The 16599-nt window shown below is 39.2% G+C and overlaps 1 protein-coding gene across 3 annotated transcripts in view; it reads left to right on the top strand.

The window, feature by feature from the left end:
• bdl (borderless) overlaps positions 1 to 11755 on the top strand; it is a 297068-nt gene extending 285313 nt beyond the window's left edge. For all 3 annotated transcript variants that reach the window (XM_068229205.1, XM_067153899.2, XM_068229204.1), the window contains exon 9: positions 11653 to 11755. In XM_068229205.1, coding sequence (XP_068085306.1) covers positions 11653 to 11708 — 56 coding nt within the window. In that variant the 3' untranslated portion in view covers positions 11709 to 11755. The remainder of the gene's footprint in view (positions 1 to 11652) is intronic.
• Positions 11756 to 16599: the final 4844 nt, after the last annotated feature.

Raw genomic sequence — 16599 nt, forward strand, 5'->3', positions numbered from 1 at the left:
AGTATGTGGTTAAGTATACGAGAGGGCCTCGAGCCCTAACTTCGCCACTGTAAAAAAGGCACTAATAAATAAATAAGGAGAATCAAATTAGACAAGGCCTACCATGCCTGCAGAAAACTGTATGCCTCAAAGCATTTATCAAAGAATGTAAAACTGAGACACTATAATGCAGTAGTCAGACCATCAGTTCTCTATGCAGCAGAATGCCTATCCCTAACTAAAAAAACCCCACTGAGAGCCCTGGAAGTGCAAGAACGGAAATTCCTGAGAAGAATAATAGGGCCAAGGATCCTACCAGATGGAAGGCGATGGTACAAACCCAACAATGAGCTCTACCAGCATCAAGAAAACCTCATAAATGCCATCAGGAGAAAACGTCTGACTTTCTATGGACACCTATACAGAATGGATCCTAATAGATTATCCCATAATATCTTCAAGGTTGCTAACAAAGGCAAAGCTACTGGATTCCCATGGACCAAACAAGTGGACAAAGATCTTGCAGAGCTTAATATTAATCAAGCCGCCATTACTGACAGAAATGCATACCGTTTAATGGTCAAAACTAAACCTTTCCTAACATCCCGTACATCAGCTAGCCACAAAGGAGCCGGGAATTGGTCAGAGGAGCGCAGGAAAGAATTCAGCGAGAAAATGAAGGAATACTGGGCCAACAGGAAGGCTCAAGAGGCCACTAAGAACACAATCCAGTATGCTAAAAGGGGCAGACGAAGACAAAAACACAGCTAGAACACAAGCACCGTGGTCCACAGATGGCCTAAACGCAAATAAATAAATAAATAAATAAATAAATAAATAAATAAATATAGAATGTAAGGGGTATGTGTATAAATATTTTGTTAGTTGGTAAAGAAAAATATATGTCACAATATATGCTAGGGAGTGTTTACCTTGTCCTATTAGTTTCCCTAGTGGTTAGGGCAGCGCAGTTGTGAGCTTGCATCCGGGAGTCAATGGATTCGAACCCTTCTGTTGGCAGCCCTGAAAATGGTTTCCCGTGGTTTCCCATTTTCACACCAGGCAAATGCTGGGGCTGTACGTTAATTAAGGCCACGACCGCTTCATTCCCACTCCTACGCCTTTCCTATTCCACCGTCACCATAAGGCCTATCAGTGTCGTTGCGACGTAGGCCTAAAGCAAATTGTTAATTCGTTTCCCTCGCAAGCCTGGGGTGCAGAATATAGTAGCATTAAGTTACAGTTTTATGACGCTAATATTCGTATGTATAATTTTTATTAACGTGCCAGAAACCAACGACATGGAGCTGTTGCCATTTCAACACCGTTTTGAAGACCACCGACCAAAGTCGGGATTTGAACCTGCGAACTCGGACTTAGAAGGACAGCGACTCAACCAACTGAACCACATGAAAAGGAGGCGTTTGTGATTATTGTTATAAATAGATTCAGTTAGTATGTTTACACAGGTTTTATGAAGAGCATTTATTAAAGCGTACGTTTTCCAAGTGTCCTAAATGCACGAGACCGGACGGAAGAACTAGCTGGAAGCTAAAGAGCCTTGCAGGGGTGTCGCTTCCTTCTCTGTACACTTTTCCAAACCAAACTCCATGGCGAAACAGCCCCGAAGGGCCATCGCCTACCAAGCGACCGCTGTTCAGCCCGAAGTCCTGCAAATTACGAGGTGTCCTGTGGTCAGCACGACGAATCCTCTCCGCCGTTATTCTAGGCTTTCTAGACCGGGGCCGTTATCTCACCGTCAGATAGCTCCTCAATTATAAGCTCGTGGGCTGAGAGTACCTCGAACCAGTCCTCAGATCCAGGTAAAAACCCTGACCTGGCCGGGAATCGAACCCGGGGCCTCCGGTAAGAGGCAGGCAAACTACCCCTACACCGCGGGGTCGGCTTGTTACTTTTAGATCACCTTATTTTAGAATTAGACTTAAGGTATCCTGCATTCGATGCCCGCCACTGACAGAGTTAAGAAAGGCATGGGATCGGGAAAATACAGCCTTGTTTGTGGCTGCAATAGAGTTGGCCATGAGTCTCCCGTGATCGAAATATCTACGACCTGGCAGGTAGTCACCTTCACGGGGCGTAGTACCAAAGTGGTTCTTTTTTTTAGAAGAAAAATTAAATGAAGATTCTACTTCCTCACAAACAAAGAACGATATTATCAATTTTACGAACAGTTTCAATAATGGAGCCGGTTTAGAGTACAGAAGTTATGATTTCGAATGTTGGATATAATTACATGGTAACAATCAAAACCATCAATATCTACAGAAGATCCGTCACCGCACTCGGTAGGACCGGCTTTCTTTTCATATCCACCGGGCGGGTTAGCCGTGCGGTTGAGGGCGCACGATTGTGTGTTTGCATCCGCTTCGAACCCCACTGTCGGCAGCCCTAAAGATGGTTTTCCGTGGTTTCCCATTTTCACACCTTAATGACAGCTGATGGCGGAGCTGTTGATGATCCAACCAGCCTTAGGACTGAAGACTGAACATACAACATACAATTAAGGCTAGGGCCGCTTCCTTCCCACACCTAACCCTTTACTTTCCCATCGTTGCCATAAGACGTACGGTGCGACGTAAAGCAAATTCTAAATACAAAATAAAATATCTTTTCACAACCCCTTCCATGGAAAAGTTGTATCCACGCTACTGGCCTAGACTTGGCCACTGATATTATTTCGTGGGTACGCCACTGCATCCACTCACCATTTAAGGTACAAGATAAGCCCGAAGAATGGTTGATACACCATCATAAATGATGCGGTTATTACTCAAAAGTACTAAAGAAAGGTAAGACACGCGACATATTTAAGCAGAATCTGTATCAAAAGAACGTGACTTCCCATTTTAAAAAGGTTTCATGCATCGACTGCGACTCAAGCCTCGGCCGTCTTGATGAGAAGATAGAACCATTGGAACTGAGTTATCACGTCCGCTAATTACAAGATAGTTACAAGCAGTACAGTGCCATTTGAAGTTCCAATCAGTCCCCGGGCATTTGACAAAATATATAGACCTACCTATAGAACTAAGGTACGCATCTGCGATCTGTCTTGCTATTAGAATTTTAAAAAAAATCATAACTTACCGAGGATGCACATTATTTTGCCCTTAGTGACAAATAAAGTTATTATATGGCACAAAATAAGAAACTAACGTGCAGATCACAATCCTGTCACAGTCTTCCGAACGCTGCAACTTAAACACAGCACATCTTTCAACTACGGTACAACCCCAGTTTCCTGGAACTGATCTTCAAAAGCTGACACGATGTTGTTCAACTGTTTCTGGCTGTGGACCCCGTTATCTCGGTGGTCACGTTCCGGCCCCCTACTGAGTAATCCCTGGCTAATTGCCCCTTTCCTCATCTTTTGGCATTTGTCAACACATTCCCAATACTGAGGCCTCTACAGTGAAATATCCTCGCGCATCACAATCCTAAGTGACTTCCTTTCATTCAAGTAGTACAAATATGGAGAATTATGAATGGCCGTATTGAGCCCTGCTAGTAGATTCTTTGTCGCTACGTAATTTCGGCGTAAGTTTTAAGTTGTTCGTATCGTACGTAAAACAACGGCTGATCCTCGCTCTAGTTTCAGGAGATATTTTAGGGGGGGGGCCGGCCCCAGTGGCCCCCCCCCCTTGGCTACGCCAGTGGAAATAACTGTCATTAGATCTGCCAATTCAAGATAAAGACCATCATTTCTGCAGAGACAAGCCTTCCTGTAACTGACTACAGCTAAAACTGAACTGAACTTGCTCTCATTAGAGCCACAGACCATCTCTACTGCAGAGGCAAACACTCCTGTAGCAGTCTGCGTGCTAAAGCTGAAGTGAAGTAGCTCTCATTAGAGCGAGAACAAAAACGAACTGACATTTGGTGCGAGCTTTATGCCACTGACGCCATGACACAGTGTAACTACATGTGGTGACGCGGTATGCTTGTCATGGTTTCCATCATGTAGTCTGCACTGATCCTTGTGACTCATGTATCACTTGCAGTTTTACAAAACGAGAAACAAATCATTGTGTACTTATGATAAACACTGATACACGTTGTGCGCCATTCTTTTAATAATAATAATAATAATAATAATAATAATAATAATAATAATAATAATAATAATAATAATAATAATAGTCTGCATAATAAATTATTTGACCAAGAGATGCAACCTTATGCCTTCTTGCCTGATAATGGTGCCAGATCAGTGTAAAGATTGATCGGATTTCCTGTTCAGAATCATCTTATCTGAATTACATAGATTCCTATGTGAGCGATGGTTGATGATTATTTATCATATTCTTCGTATGCCGCACAAATGTCTAACGATCTTCGTATTTTCTGCTTGCGTGTGGACTTGATTTTCATTACCTGAATATGATTGGCGTGTTACAACGTGGTGTGCATTTTGTAATACTGAACTCGTCTGTGGATGTTTAAATGATAGTTTTTTCTCTGGTAAATGATGACGTGTAGATTTGAGATTTTCTTTGATAACTGTAATTTGGGTTATGTAGACCAAAGGTATCGACCGAAATGTCACTGTAATATTTGTCCCAAATGGAACATAATAATTGCTTTTACACCAATAGCAGGTTGAGACGCTCCTTGGAGGCAGCTCTGCCCAGGGAGTGGCGCCCCAGAGCACGCTGACCCGGTGTGTAGTATCTGGTAAGGGTCCCAGCACAGGGTTATGAGTGAAGACCTCAACGACATGAACGGCGGAGATGTTGTACTTGGGGATTAATACGAGTGCAACACACAAAGGGCACGACGGCTCCACATGTTAGGGGCGGACCAACACGTCTGGCAAGCGTGGTGTTTTATTGCTGAACACCTTCCATAAACTCCCATGACTTAGAATTTTCAAAACGAAACTACCTCAGGTGAACAGAGTGAAAGACTCACAATCTCACACTGACAATACGTCAGTCTGCCTCAAGGATTCTGGGGGAGGCAAAAATTCGAAAAGAACGACTAAAAAAGTAAGAATAGCCACATACAACATAAGAACTATGAGACTAGCGGAAGACCTGGAAAGACTAGAATAAGAACTGCATGACATAAAATGGGATATTCTGGGTATTTGTGAGACTCGCCTTCAAGGAGAAAAAGCTGCGACCTTTCCGCCAGGTCGTGTCATCTTGCGAAATAACGGGGATGCTCCTACACATGGGGTTGCCATTCTTATCAATAAATATATCAAAGAATTCATACACAAGTTGATTTGTGTCTCTCTCAGAGTGATATATATATAGTCAATACAAGTCATACACGTCTATGCTCCAACCAGTATTTCTGACGAAGAGGAAGTATCTGTATCATCATTGGAGACTTCAATGCAAAAGTGGGTCAAAAGGAAATCGGAGACCCAGAGAACATTGGTACAAATCGAAACGAAAAAGGTGAAAGTTTGCTAGAATATCTCACAGCCGCAAATCTCCATTGCATGAATACTTTCTTTTAAAAACCCATTCAACGAAAATGGACATGGAAGAGCCCCGATGGGCAAACCGAGAATGAGATAGATTTTATCATGACCAACAAGAAGAAATATTGTACAGATGCTACTGTTCTCAACAGATTTGATACAGGAAGCGACCATAGGCTAGTTCGAACAACCTTCACATTTGGCCTCAAACTTGAACGGTCCAAAATGGCAAGGGGGTACACTTTTCCAAGAGTAGAGGATTTAGAAAAACATCAATCATCATTTCAACAAGATCTTACTATAAAACTTAACCTAATAGAAGATTTGAAATACTTGGACGTGAACGAACTTAATGACAAAATTAGAGTCTGTATTCAAAATGGAGCAAAGAAGATCCCATTGAAGAAAACTAATGAGAGGAGCCGATTTTCCCTTAATACCATACAGCTCGTTAAGGACAGGAAGACAATGGACAGGAATACAGCAGAATGCAAAAATCTTAACAAGACCATTCGCAAGGAAATAAGGAAAGATCTAAGGAAATTTAATAATAACATGATCATGCAAACAATTGAAGAAAATAAAAACATGAAGATTTTAAAGAACAACATGTCTACAGGAAGACCAAAAATTACAAAACTTAAGAACCAAAATGGAGAAATAGTCACAGATAGGCTGTATACATCAACCATTAATAAACCACCCAGTGATGAACAACTACACATGAAGTAACACCGGAAGTAACCACTGCTGAGATTGAAAATGCACTCAAACAGCTAAGAAAGGTGAGAAGGAAAATGTAGAGAACTATCGACCTGTGAGTTTGTTATCATACCTTTACAAGCTCGTGACTACAAATGTAACCAACCGCCTCACAAGAGAACTGGATTTTTATCAACCTGCCGAGCAAGCGGGATTTCGTAAAGGTTTCTCAACTGCTGAACACATCCAGACTATTCGTCTTCTTCTTTTAAAAAAAAACCGCTGAGTACAACTTGAAGATTCATCTGGCCTTCATTGATTATAAAAAAGGTTTTGACTCAGTGAAGATTTGGGCAATCAAGAAGACACTTCAAAATGCCGTGATAAACTCAAGTTATATAAAGCTCCTGGAAAACATTTATGAAAAAGTGACAATGGTAGTCAGAGTGTACAAAGACCTAATCACCAATAAAATCCTAGTTGGCAAAGGAGTTCGACAAGGTGACACAATCTCTCCAAAGCTGGTTACCCTTGCCTTGGAAGATGTATTCAAAACCTTTCATTGGGATAATAAAGGAATAAAAATCAACGGGTTATATTTGAACGACCTGCGTTTTGCCAATGATCAATGCTTATAAGTGAAAATCTAGATGAGCTGGAAAGCATGATCCAAGAATTAAAAACTGCCTCTGCTAAGATTGGTTTGGAAATGGACATTAATAAAGCAAAAATACTAAGCCCAGACAGTCAACCACTTAAAATGGAAAACCAATATATAGAAGCTATCGATGAGTACATCTATCTTGGACACAAGATAAAACTTGGAAAAGACGACCAACGTGCAGAAATTCCTCGCAGAATAGGTATGAGTTGGACTGCATTCCGAAAACTAAGAGTCATCCTCACCAACAAGGATGTTCCAATTAACCTGAAGACCAAGGTTTATAATACGTGCGTGCTGCCAGTTACTACTTACTGTCTGGAAATGATGACTCTGACGAAGGAAAGTGCTCGCAAGCTTCAGCGAACACAACGAGCCATGGAGCGACAGATGCTAGGGATCAGCCTTAGGGATAAGATCCGTTCAGAGGACATCAGGAGAAGAACTAATGTAAAAGACATCCTAGAGATAGTGGCAAGACTAAAATGGCAATGGGTAGGACACGTAGCTCGACAAGACTACAACAGGTGGACCTCTAGGATTGTTCACTGGATACCATAGGAACACAAGAGACATTGGAAGACCCCAGAAGAGATGGCTCGATGACATAAATGTTTTGGCTGGAATACGCTGGTTACAAGTGGCTCAAGACCGAAGACAATGGAAGTATATGGAAGAGGCCTATATCCAGCAGTGGATTGAAATAGGCTAGAAAAGAAGAAGGGAGAAGAAGAAGCTACCAAAAAGGTGAAAAATCCGCGGTAAATTAAGAAATACCGTCGTTACTAGAGAAATGTCTAGAGAAATATATATACGTACTTACGCGCTGTAGACAGGACTCCTTTATATTGTATTCCGCTGTTCGTGCCGTCTGTTGTGTGTGAATTCTCATTATCTTTGTCCATATGACTAGCGCGGGTCTCAAACAGTAAAATAGCATGATCCCTGGACCAATGAATACTGTATATTACTTGTTTGTTGGAAGGGAAATAGCATGATCCCTGGACCAATGAATACTGTATATTACTTGTTTGTTGGAAGGGAAATAGCATGATTCCTCGACCAATAAATACTGTATATTACTTGTTTGTTGGAAGGGAAATAGCATGATCCCTGGACCAATGAATACTGTATATTACTTGTTTGTTGGAAGGGAAATAGCATGATCCCTGGACCAATGAATACTGTATATTACTTGTTTGTTGGAAGGGAAATAGCATGATCCCTGGACCAATGAATACTATATATTACTTGTTTATTGGAAGGGAAATAGCATGATTCCTCGACCAATAAATACTGTATATTACTTGTTTGTTGGAAGGGAAATAGCATGATCCCTGGACCAATGAATACTGTATATTACTTGTTTGTTGGAAGGGAAATAGCATGATCCCTGGACCAATGAATACTGTATATTACTTGTTTGTTGGAAGGGAAATAGCATGATCCCTGGACCAATGAATACTGTATATTACTTGTTTGTTGGAAGGGAAATAGCATGATCCCTGGACCAATAAATACTGTATATTACTTGTTTGTTGGATGGGAAATAGCATGATTCCTCGACCAATAAATATATCATTTAATGTATGAATTAGGGCACAAAACGAATGAGCAACGTGAATAAAACGTCACCTAATTAATTCAAACAACTTCAGTGAGCAAATACAGCATACATTAGACAAACAAAACACATACGGAAGCGTTGCGACGTAGCCGAAAAAATAGTTGTAAGGTACGTAAAGTATGTATCCCTGCAAGTAAAATTATTTATTTGCCGCAGATTTTACACTTTATTGGAGTAAAATTAATTATTATATTCCATTTGGAACAAATAATACAGTGACATTTCGTCGATACCTTTCGTCTACATAACTGTAATATGCTGCATTGTCCCCATTATTTTGTGTCACCGTCGTTGTTTCGAGTTGTTAACGTTACTTTTACTTTTATTTCCATGGAGGGAAAGTGCATACATTGTTTTAATGTAATTTAATTAATAGTTCTAGAGACTTAGTCGTGAGAAAAATGACTTACGTTGAGCAGATATTTATAGGATCGTCGAGTTAACTACGATTTCAATAACATGCAATGCACAATTAAGCTTCATTACTTCAAGCCTTTTTGACGGCACAATTTAAACATAAATGTTCTTAGTTGTTAATCCTTACCGAGCTAAGTATTTTCGATTTATTTCCAGATTTAAGTCGAAATATTTTAATTCCAATGAAGAGCATTTCTCATAATTAATTTAACGAATAAATTCCAATAAAACAACAATCGAATTTGTACACCTTTACAGTTTTTCAGAAAGAAAACGGAGGAGTTCATTTTTGTACCATCCCCTTTTGTTTAATGCTTGGATGTACCTCAAGAGCAAGTAATTAATTTTTAAGGTAGTAATCATCATCCATTATCACAGTTTGCCATAATTACTTATTATTTGAATAAATTCTGGCAACAATATTCTTTTATCCATGATGGTACTTATTTGCCAAAACTTGCCCACATCCTTGGATCCACACATTTGGTTTAAAATGTCAGTTTCTTACTAAGAGTATTTTATTGTTCCCCGAGACTAGCTGTGCATTATCTCAATTAATTCATCGTTAAACGAGAACATTACAACTTCAGGATGCTATTCCTGTCTCCAGGTCAAAAATACAAACATACATTTTGTTTGCACATGATGAAATATCACACAATCTTATTAATTTTCTATTAATTAATTTTTTTGAGATAAAAATATATATCCAAAATATTAATGATAAATCCTGCCTAAGCATAAATGTTCCACGCCTTTCAGAGTATGCATCCTTGGATTCGCCATAATTATGTCATGATTTCAGTCATTCAGCAGTTTCGACGTATCATCTCAATTCACATCATTATTCTTCCTCGAGTAGTATGACCATTATTAATCCTTCATATCAAGTTTCTTGTTCGTATTGGAGGTTCATGTTCCTGTCCTGTCCTGACGAACTTCACTTCAGGGTCGTGATCGTACAGTATACTCATGTCTCGTCATTTCCGATACATTCCCGCGGTAAATAGGAGCTGGATGTTGCTGTCCAGTCCTGGCTAACTTCACGTGAGTGTGGTGGTCGTACAGTATACTCATGTCTCGTCATTTCCGATACATTCCCGCGGTAAATAGGAGCTGGATGTTGCTGTCCAGTCCTGGCTAACTTCACGTGAGTGTGGTGGTCGTACAGTATACTCATGTCTCGTCATTTCTAATACATTCCCGCTGTAAATAGGAGCTGGATGTTGCTGTCCTGTCCTGGCTAACTTCACGTGAGTGTGGTGGTCGTACAGTATACTCATGTCTCGTCATTTCCGATACATTCCCGCTGTAAACACGAGCTGGATGTTGCTGTCCTGTCCTGGCTAACTTCACTTCAGTGTGGTGGTCGTACAGTATACTCATGTCTCGTCATTTCCGATACATTCCCGCTGTAAACACGAGCTGGATGTTGCTGTCCTGTCCTGGCTAACTTCACGTGAGTGTGGTGGTCGTACAGTATACTCATGTCTCGTCATTTCTAATACATTCCCGCTGTAAACACGAGCTTCATGTGCTGTCCTGTCCTGGCTAACTTCACGTGAGTGTCGTGGTCGTACAGTATACTCATGTCTCGTCATTTCCGATACATTCCCGCTGAAAATAGGAGCTGGATGTTGCTGTCCTGTCCTGGCTAACTTCACGTGAGTGTGGTGGTCGTACAGTATACTCATGTCTCGTCATTTCCGATACATTCCCGCTGTAAATAGGAGCTGGATGTTGCTGTCCAGTCCTGGCTAACTTCACGTGAGTGTGGTGGTCGTACAGTATACTCATGTCTCGTCATTTCCGATACATTCCCGCTGTAAATAGGAGCTGGATGTTGCTGTCCAGTCCTGGCTAACTTCACGTGAGTGTGGTGGTCGTACAGTATACTCATGTCTCGTCATTTCCGATACATTCCCGCTGTAAACACGAGCTTCATGTGCTGTCCTGTCCTGGCTAACTTCACGTGAGTGTCGTGGTCGTACAGTATACTCATGTCTCGTCATTTCCGATACATTCCCGCTGAAAATAGGAGCTGGATGTTGCTGTCCTGTCCTGGCTAACTTCACGTGAGTGTGGTGGTCGTACAGTATACTCATGTCTCGTCATTTCCGATACATTCCCGCTGTAAATAGGAGCTGGATGTTGCTGTCCAGTCCTGGCTAACTTCACGTGAGTGTGGTGGTCGTACAGTATACTCATGTCTCGTCATTTCCGATACATTCCCGCTGTAAATGGGAGCTGGATGTTGCTGTCCTGTCCTGGCTAACTTCACGTGAGTGTGGTGGTCGTACAGTATACTCATGTCTCGTCATTTCCGATACATTATTGCCATAAATCCAAAAGCCTGAAATAATGCAACAGTAATTTAAAACTGCGTCCGTATTGTAGCGCCTCTTCGTGATCGGAGTATCGCCACTTGGTGGTGTGTAGCCTTCACCCATCGTATGGCTACTTTCACCATCCATTAGTCCTAAGTCGACAAATTTCAAGACTATCATCACAGGACCGTTTATATACACCAAAAAACTTGAGATTCTGTCTTCTTGGGTACTGCTTCTGCTGATCATATTTTCCTTCAATTGGTCTTCTTATTCCCGCTTCATGCACTGGTTACCATCAAACTTCATTGCTTCCTGTAATTTCTTCAGCGCAGTTACTACGATTTACTGCGGAAACAATAAAATCGAATGCAAAAAGTTTCACAACATCCTCAACAGTGTTGGAAGAATTGTTCCTCTGCTGCTCCCACTTGTTACTTCCAGGCTGTGGACTATGATAATAACAATGCTCTACTGTTTCCAGGAGTTCCAGAGGACAACACTTCCGCTCAGGAGTACCGCAGCCCACTTGGTAAGTAACTCTCCATACATTAGAGGGCACGCCTATCCTTGCGATATGAATCGATGAAAACCATAACGGTATAAGTGACATTTAAAAAAAAAATTAGTTATGTGCTGGATGTAACTCCGGGAGGATGTATCCTTTCACCAGCAAAGAGGTACAAGTGATGCATGCTTTATATGAGTGTTATGATGTTTAAATCCCTTTTTCTCTGAATGAACAAAATTCTACTTATACCGTTATGGTTTTCATCCATTCATATTACAAACCATTTACGTTTTTTAAATATCTCTTTGCAACATCGTGTTAATAGGTGCTATGTGGGAACATTCACTGTTCGAAAGATAATTACAGGAGGAAGATTTTGAAGAAGTTGGAGAATTATAAATAGCGAAGGATTCCACCTTATCAATAAACAAGTACTGATAAGGTGGAATTCCTTTCCTATTTATAATTGTGTAATTCGTATATACGGATATGAAGATTATAGATTACGAAGTTGAAGAAGTTTGAAAATTCCTTTTGGGATCATTGTAAGTACCTAGGTGTTAATGTAAGGAAAGATCATTGGGGTGATATTAAATAAAGGGTACAGGACTCTGCACATGGTTATGAGGTCATATAAGTCACTGGTAAGACCCCAACCAGAGTATGGTTCCAGTGTATGGGAACCTCATCAGGATTACTTGATTAAAGAACTAAAATAATCCAAAGAAATGCAGCTCGATTTGATATGAATGATTTCCGACAAAAGAGTAGCGTTACAAAAATTTGCAAAGTTTGGGTTGGGAAGACTTGAGAGAAAGGAGACGAGCTGCTCCACCAACTGGTATGTTCCGACATATCAGTGGAGAGACGGCATGGAATGACATTAGTAGACAAATGAGTTTGAGTGGTGTCTTTAAAAGTAGGAAAGATCACAAGATAAAGATAAAGTTAGAATTCAAGGGGACGGTTTAGGGCAAATATACGTTTATAGGAAGGGGAGTTAGGGATTGCAATAACTTACCATGAGAGATGTTCAATAAAATTCCAATTTCTCTGCAATCATTTAAGAAAAGGCTAGGAAAGCAAGATATAGGGAATCTGTCACCTGGGCGGCTGCCCTAAATGCAGATTAGTAGTGATTGATTGATTGATTGATTGATTGATTGATTGATTGATTGATTGATTGATTGATTGATTGATTGATTGATTGATTGATTGATTGATTGATTGATTGATTGAATAATTTTCATCTTTATCACCCTATAACTTGTCCGATTGTAACACTGGTAAGCTACTTATTCACTTCGATTTACACAAGACAGTTTGAGTGGCTTCGTGCAAACAGTCATGCAATACATGTGCCACTTGACTCTATTACAACTCTGTGAAAAGTGGCAACATGCTGTGGCGTTTGACAGGTTCATGCTTTGAAATATGTTTCGTGCATTTATAGGTTACAGAACACGAAATGGACCCGGTTCTAGGTACAATGTTCTTCTGAGACATCGAAATGTAGCAGGGAAACGTTGTCTAGACCTTGATTACAAACATGCATAATACATACATACATACATACATACATACATACATACATACATACATACATACATACATACATACATACATACATACATACATACATACATACACACATATATACATACACACATACATACATACATACATACATACATACATACATACATACATACATATTCACATTCACACATACATACATACATACATACATACATACATACATACATACATACATACACAAATACATACATGCATAATACATACATACATACATACACACATACATACATACATACATACCCACATACATACATACATACATACATACATACATACATACATACATACATACATACATACATGCATAATACATACATACATACATACATGCATAATACATACATACATACATACATACATACATACCCACATACATACACACATACATACATACACACATACATACATACATACATACACACATACATACATACATACATACATACATACATACATACATACATACATACATACATATTATCTGCGCACTTTTTAGCGATAGATTTACACCCTAGTGCTGAATCGGTCGACCTCGGCAATCTTCGAGATTCGTACTGGCAACCTTTGAAACACAAACTATGAATTACTTATGCATCGCTGTGTGACATCTGGCGTACACATTACGTACTCGCACTGTTGTTGATTACACAGCAAAACCAAACTACAGAATTCATGCTAGGAACAAGATCCGCATCAAGAAATGTTATATAATGCGTGTGTGACACAGTTGTTGGCTTAAATGAATAAAGGTTTAGAAAATTCATATCGATTGATCATGTTATCGATTCAATTCAGAATTCATTTCCACTCAGTTGGCAGCATTACCGGAAGTGACAGTACTCCCTCCTTACTCCTCACGCACTAATAAAAGTTTATCACTAGAAAGTGTGCGAATAATATCTCCATTGCCCAAAATACAGTACAGACCATCGGTTTATAGGTAATCAAGAAAATATGCAACTACAAAGAAAAATAGGAAGAAAAACTAAACAAGGTGGAGGTAAATGTCACCCAGTAAGAAAATCACAACACAACTAAAAAAAGGTACTTACCACGAATAGACCAGGCGACCAGAGTCCGTGGAAAGAAATGAAATAATCTGTCACTGTGTGTACAAATGACTACAAGAAAGACACGTCCGGGTACTTTTGGAATAAATATATATTTAATGAAAGAAAGAAAATTACAATCAACTTTGGACTCAAGAATTCAGAACATCAACAGGAAATAAAATTTTAAATAGAGATATAACAGAAAAATCAACAACTTCCCTACGTATTGGGACTCAATATTAGTTACATACTAGCATAACCTACCTTTCTAGTTATTGAAATAAATAGTGACGGTTTGATGCCTTTGGCTTAGATTAAATCTTTACAATCATCATTTTAGTTAATTTAATGCTTGAATAAATTTGTTAAGCTAACTTTTTCTTCCCTTAGAAAAATACACAAAGTGACCAAAAAATCAATTTTCTTGAGGTACTAGGCGAGGAGTTTACACAAGGGTTATCATACCCACGTACAAACAGAGGAAAACAGGGGAGATCCAGCAAAATAAATCAGGGAAAATAAGATCCCGAAGATAAACAGAGATATCAAGAAATAAATCAAATCACTTTCGAATTATGGCCAGAAACACTACAGCATCCCGCCGGAACATAAAAACATCAACATTTTCTAGCAAAATCACCATGGCAACAACAACAATAATGCACACCCCAGAGGGAGTGAGCCAATCCCAATTAGGATCGCAACAATGCCATCAACAGGCCACACGAAAAATCAGGAAACCCGATCCTAGAGCGAAAAGAAAAAGCAGAAATAAACAGAATAAGGAAATAACCGTACCGAAAAACCTTATGAAAACTGCCTCGCTTAGTATATTTCCATTACCCTAACACAGCCCCTCTAACAAGGGCATAAGGCATCACTTAATTTGAAAACGAAATAACGGAATAGTAACCGAAATAAATATTACAATATCAGTAAAACATTTTTAAGGATTCCAATTTTGAATAATTCCTTGTTTTAAAGACGATACGACTGCATGGGAACTGATTTCTAATCACAGCACGCCGCTCAAACCATTTATTATTATTATTATTATTATTATTATTATTATTATTATTATTATTATTATTGCGTTCCGGCCTTCTAAGGACCACGTTACAATTTCAATTCTTCCTCCTTAGTTCTTTCCTTTTCTTCCAGCATTCTTTCATTGTTTCACTGTGCTTCTTTTTCCTGTCTTCAGTCCACTTTGTGCCTGTTTTCTTTTCCTTCCTCCCTTGGAATCCTTCCATTTGTAAGACTTTCTTCCTAAAAATCTTTCTTTCCAATAATTCTTCTTCTCGAATGTTGTTCCTTTCCAGGTCTTTCTTGACTTCTTGAATCCAGGTGGTAGTTGATTTCTTTCCCCAAAGGTACCTGAAGATTCGTTTAGTCTATTGTCAGCCATTCTGTAAATGTGTCCAAGAAATAGCAATCTCATTTTTCTTATTGTTTCTGATATGTTTTCTACATTCTGGTAAATTTCATTGCTACTTCTTAATTTCCAAACTCTGCAATTTCTAGAGGACCTAATATTTTCCTTATAATTCTTCTTTCTAATATTTCTAATTTATCGAGCTTTTAGTTCATTGCTAGACATTCACTGGCATAAACGCATTCTGGTTTCACTACTGTATTGCAGTGCTTTATTTTAAGTTTTCTTGATAAGCACTTTTTGTTATTATTATTCTTAGTTATACCGTAAGCTCTTTCCATCTTTTGTATCCTCTCCTCTATAGCAGATTTTTCTAAACCATTTTCTTGAATTGTCTCCCTCAAATATTTGAATTTTTTACCTTTTCTATTTGACCAATATCCGTTCCTAAAAACTTTAGGGTACTTTTTATATTCGTCAAAAATTTTGTTTTCTCGGCAGAGATTCTCAAGCCTGTCATGTTGGCTGTCTTTTCAAGGAGATTGACTTGCATTACTGCATCTGTAAGGCTTTCTGAAAGTATGGCAAAGTCATCTGCAGATGCTAGGCAATTTATTGCAACACCTTTGTTCTTCTTCCCCAGCACGTGTGGCAATATTTTGGATTATTTCAGTTTTCATTCCAAATTCTTACAATTTTCTCCATGACACAATTGAAAAGGAGTGGAGATAGACCATCGCCCTGCCTGACACCTGTATTTATTTTGAAAAGTCGAGATATTTCACCCATAAATTTTACTTTCGAGATAGTGTCTGTAAGTGTTTCACAAATTAGGTTTGCCAATTTAGTTTTAACTCCAAATTCCCAGATTACTTTATCTAGGGTTTCCCTATC

Source organism: Anabrus simplex, chromosome 9, assembly GCF_040414725.1.
Source record: "Anabrus simplex isolate iqAnaSimp1 chromosome 9, ASM4041472v1, whole genome shotgun sequence".
Lineage (NCBI taxonomy): Eukaryota > Metazoa > Arthropoda > Insecta > Orthoptera > Tettigoniidae > Anabrus > Anabrus simplex.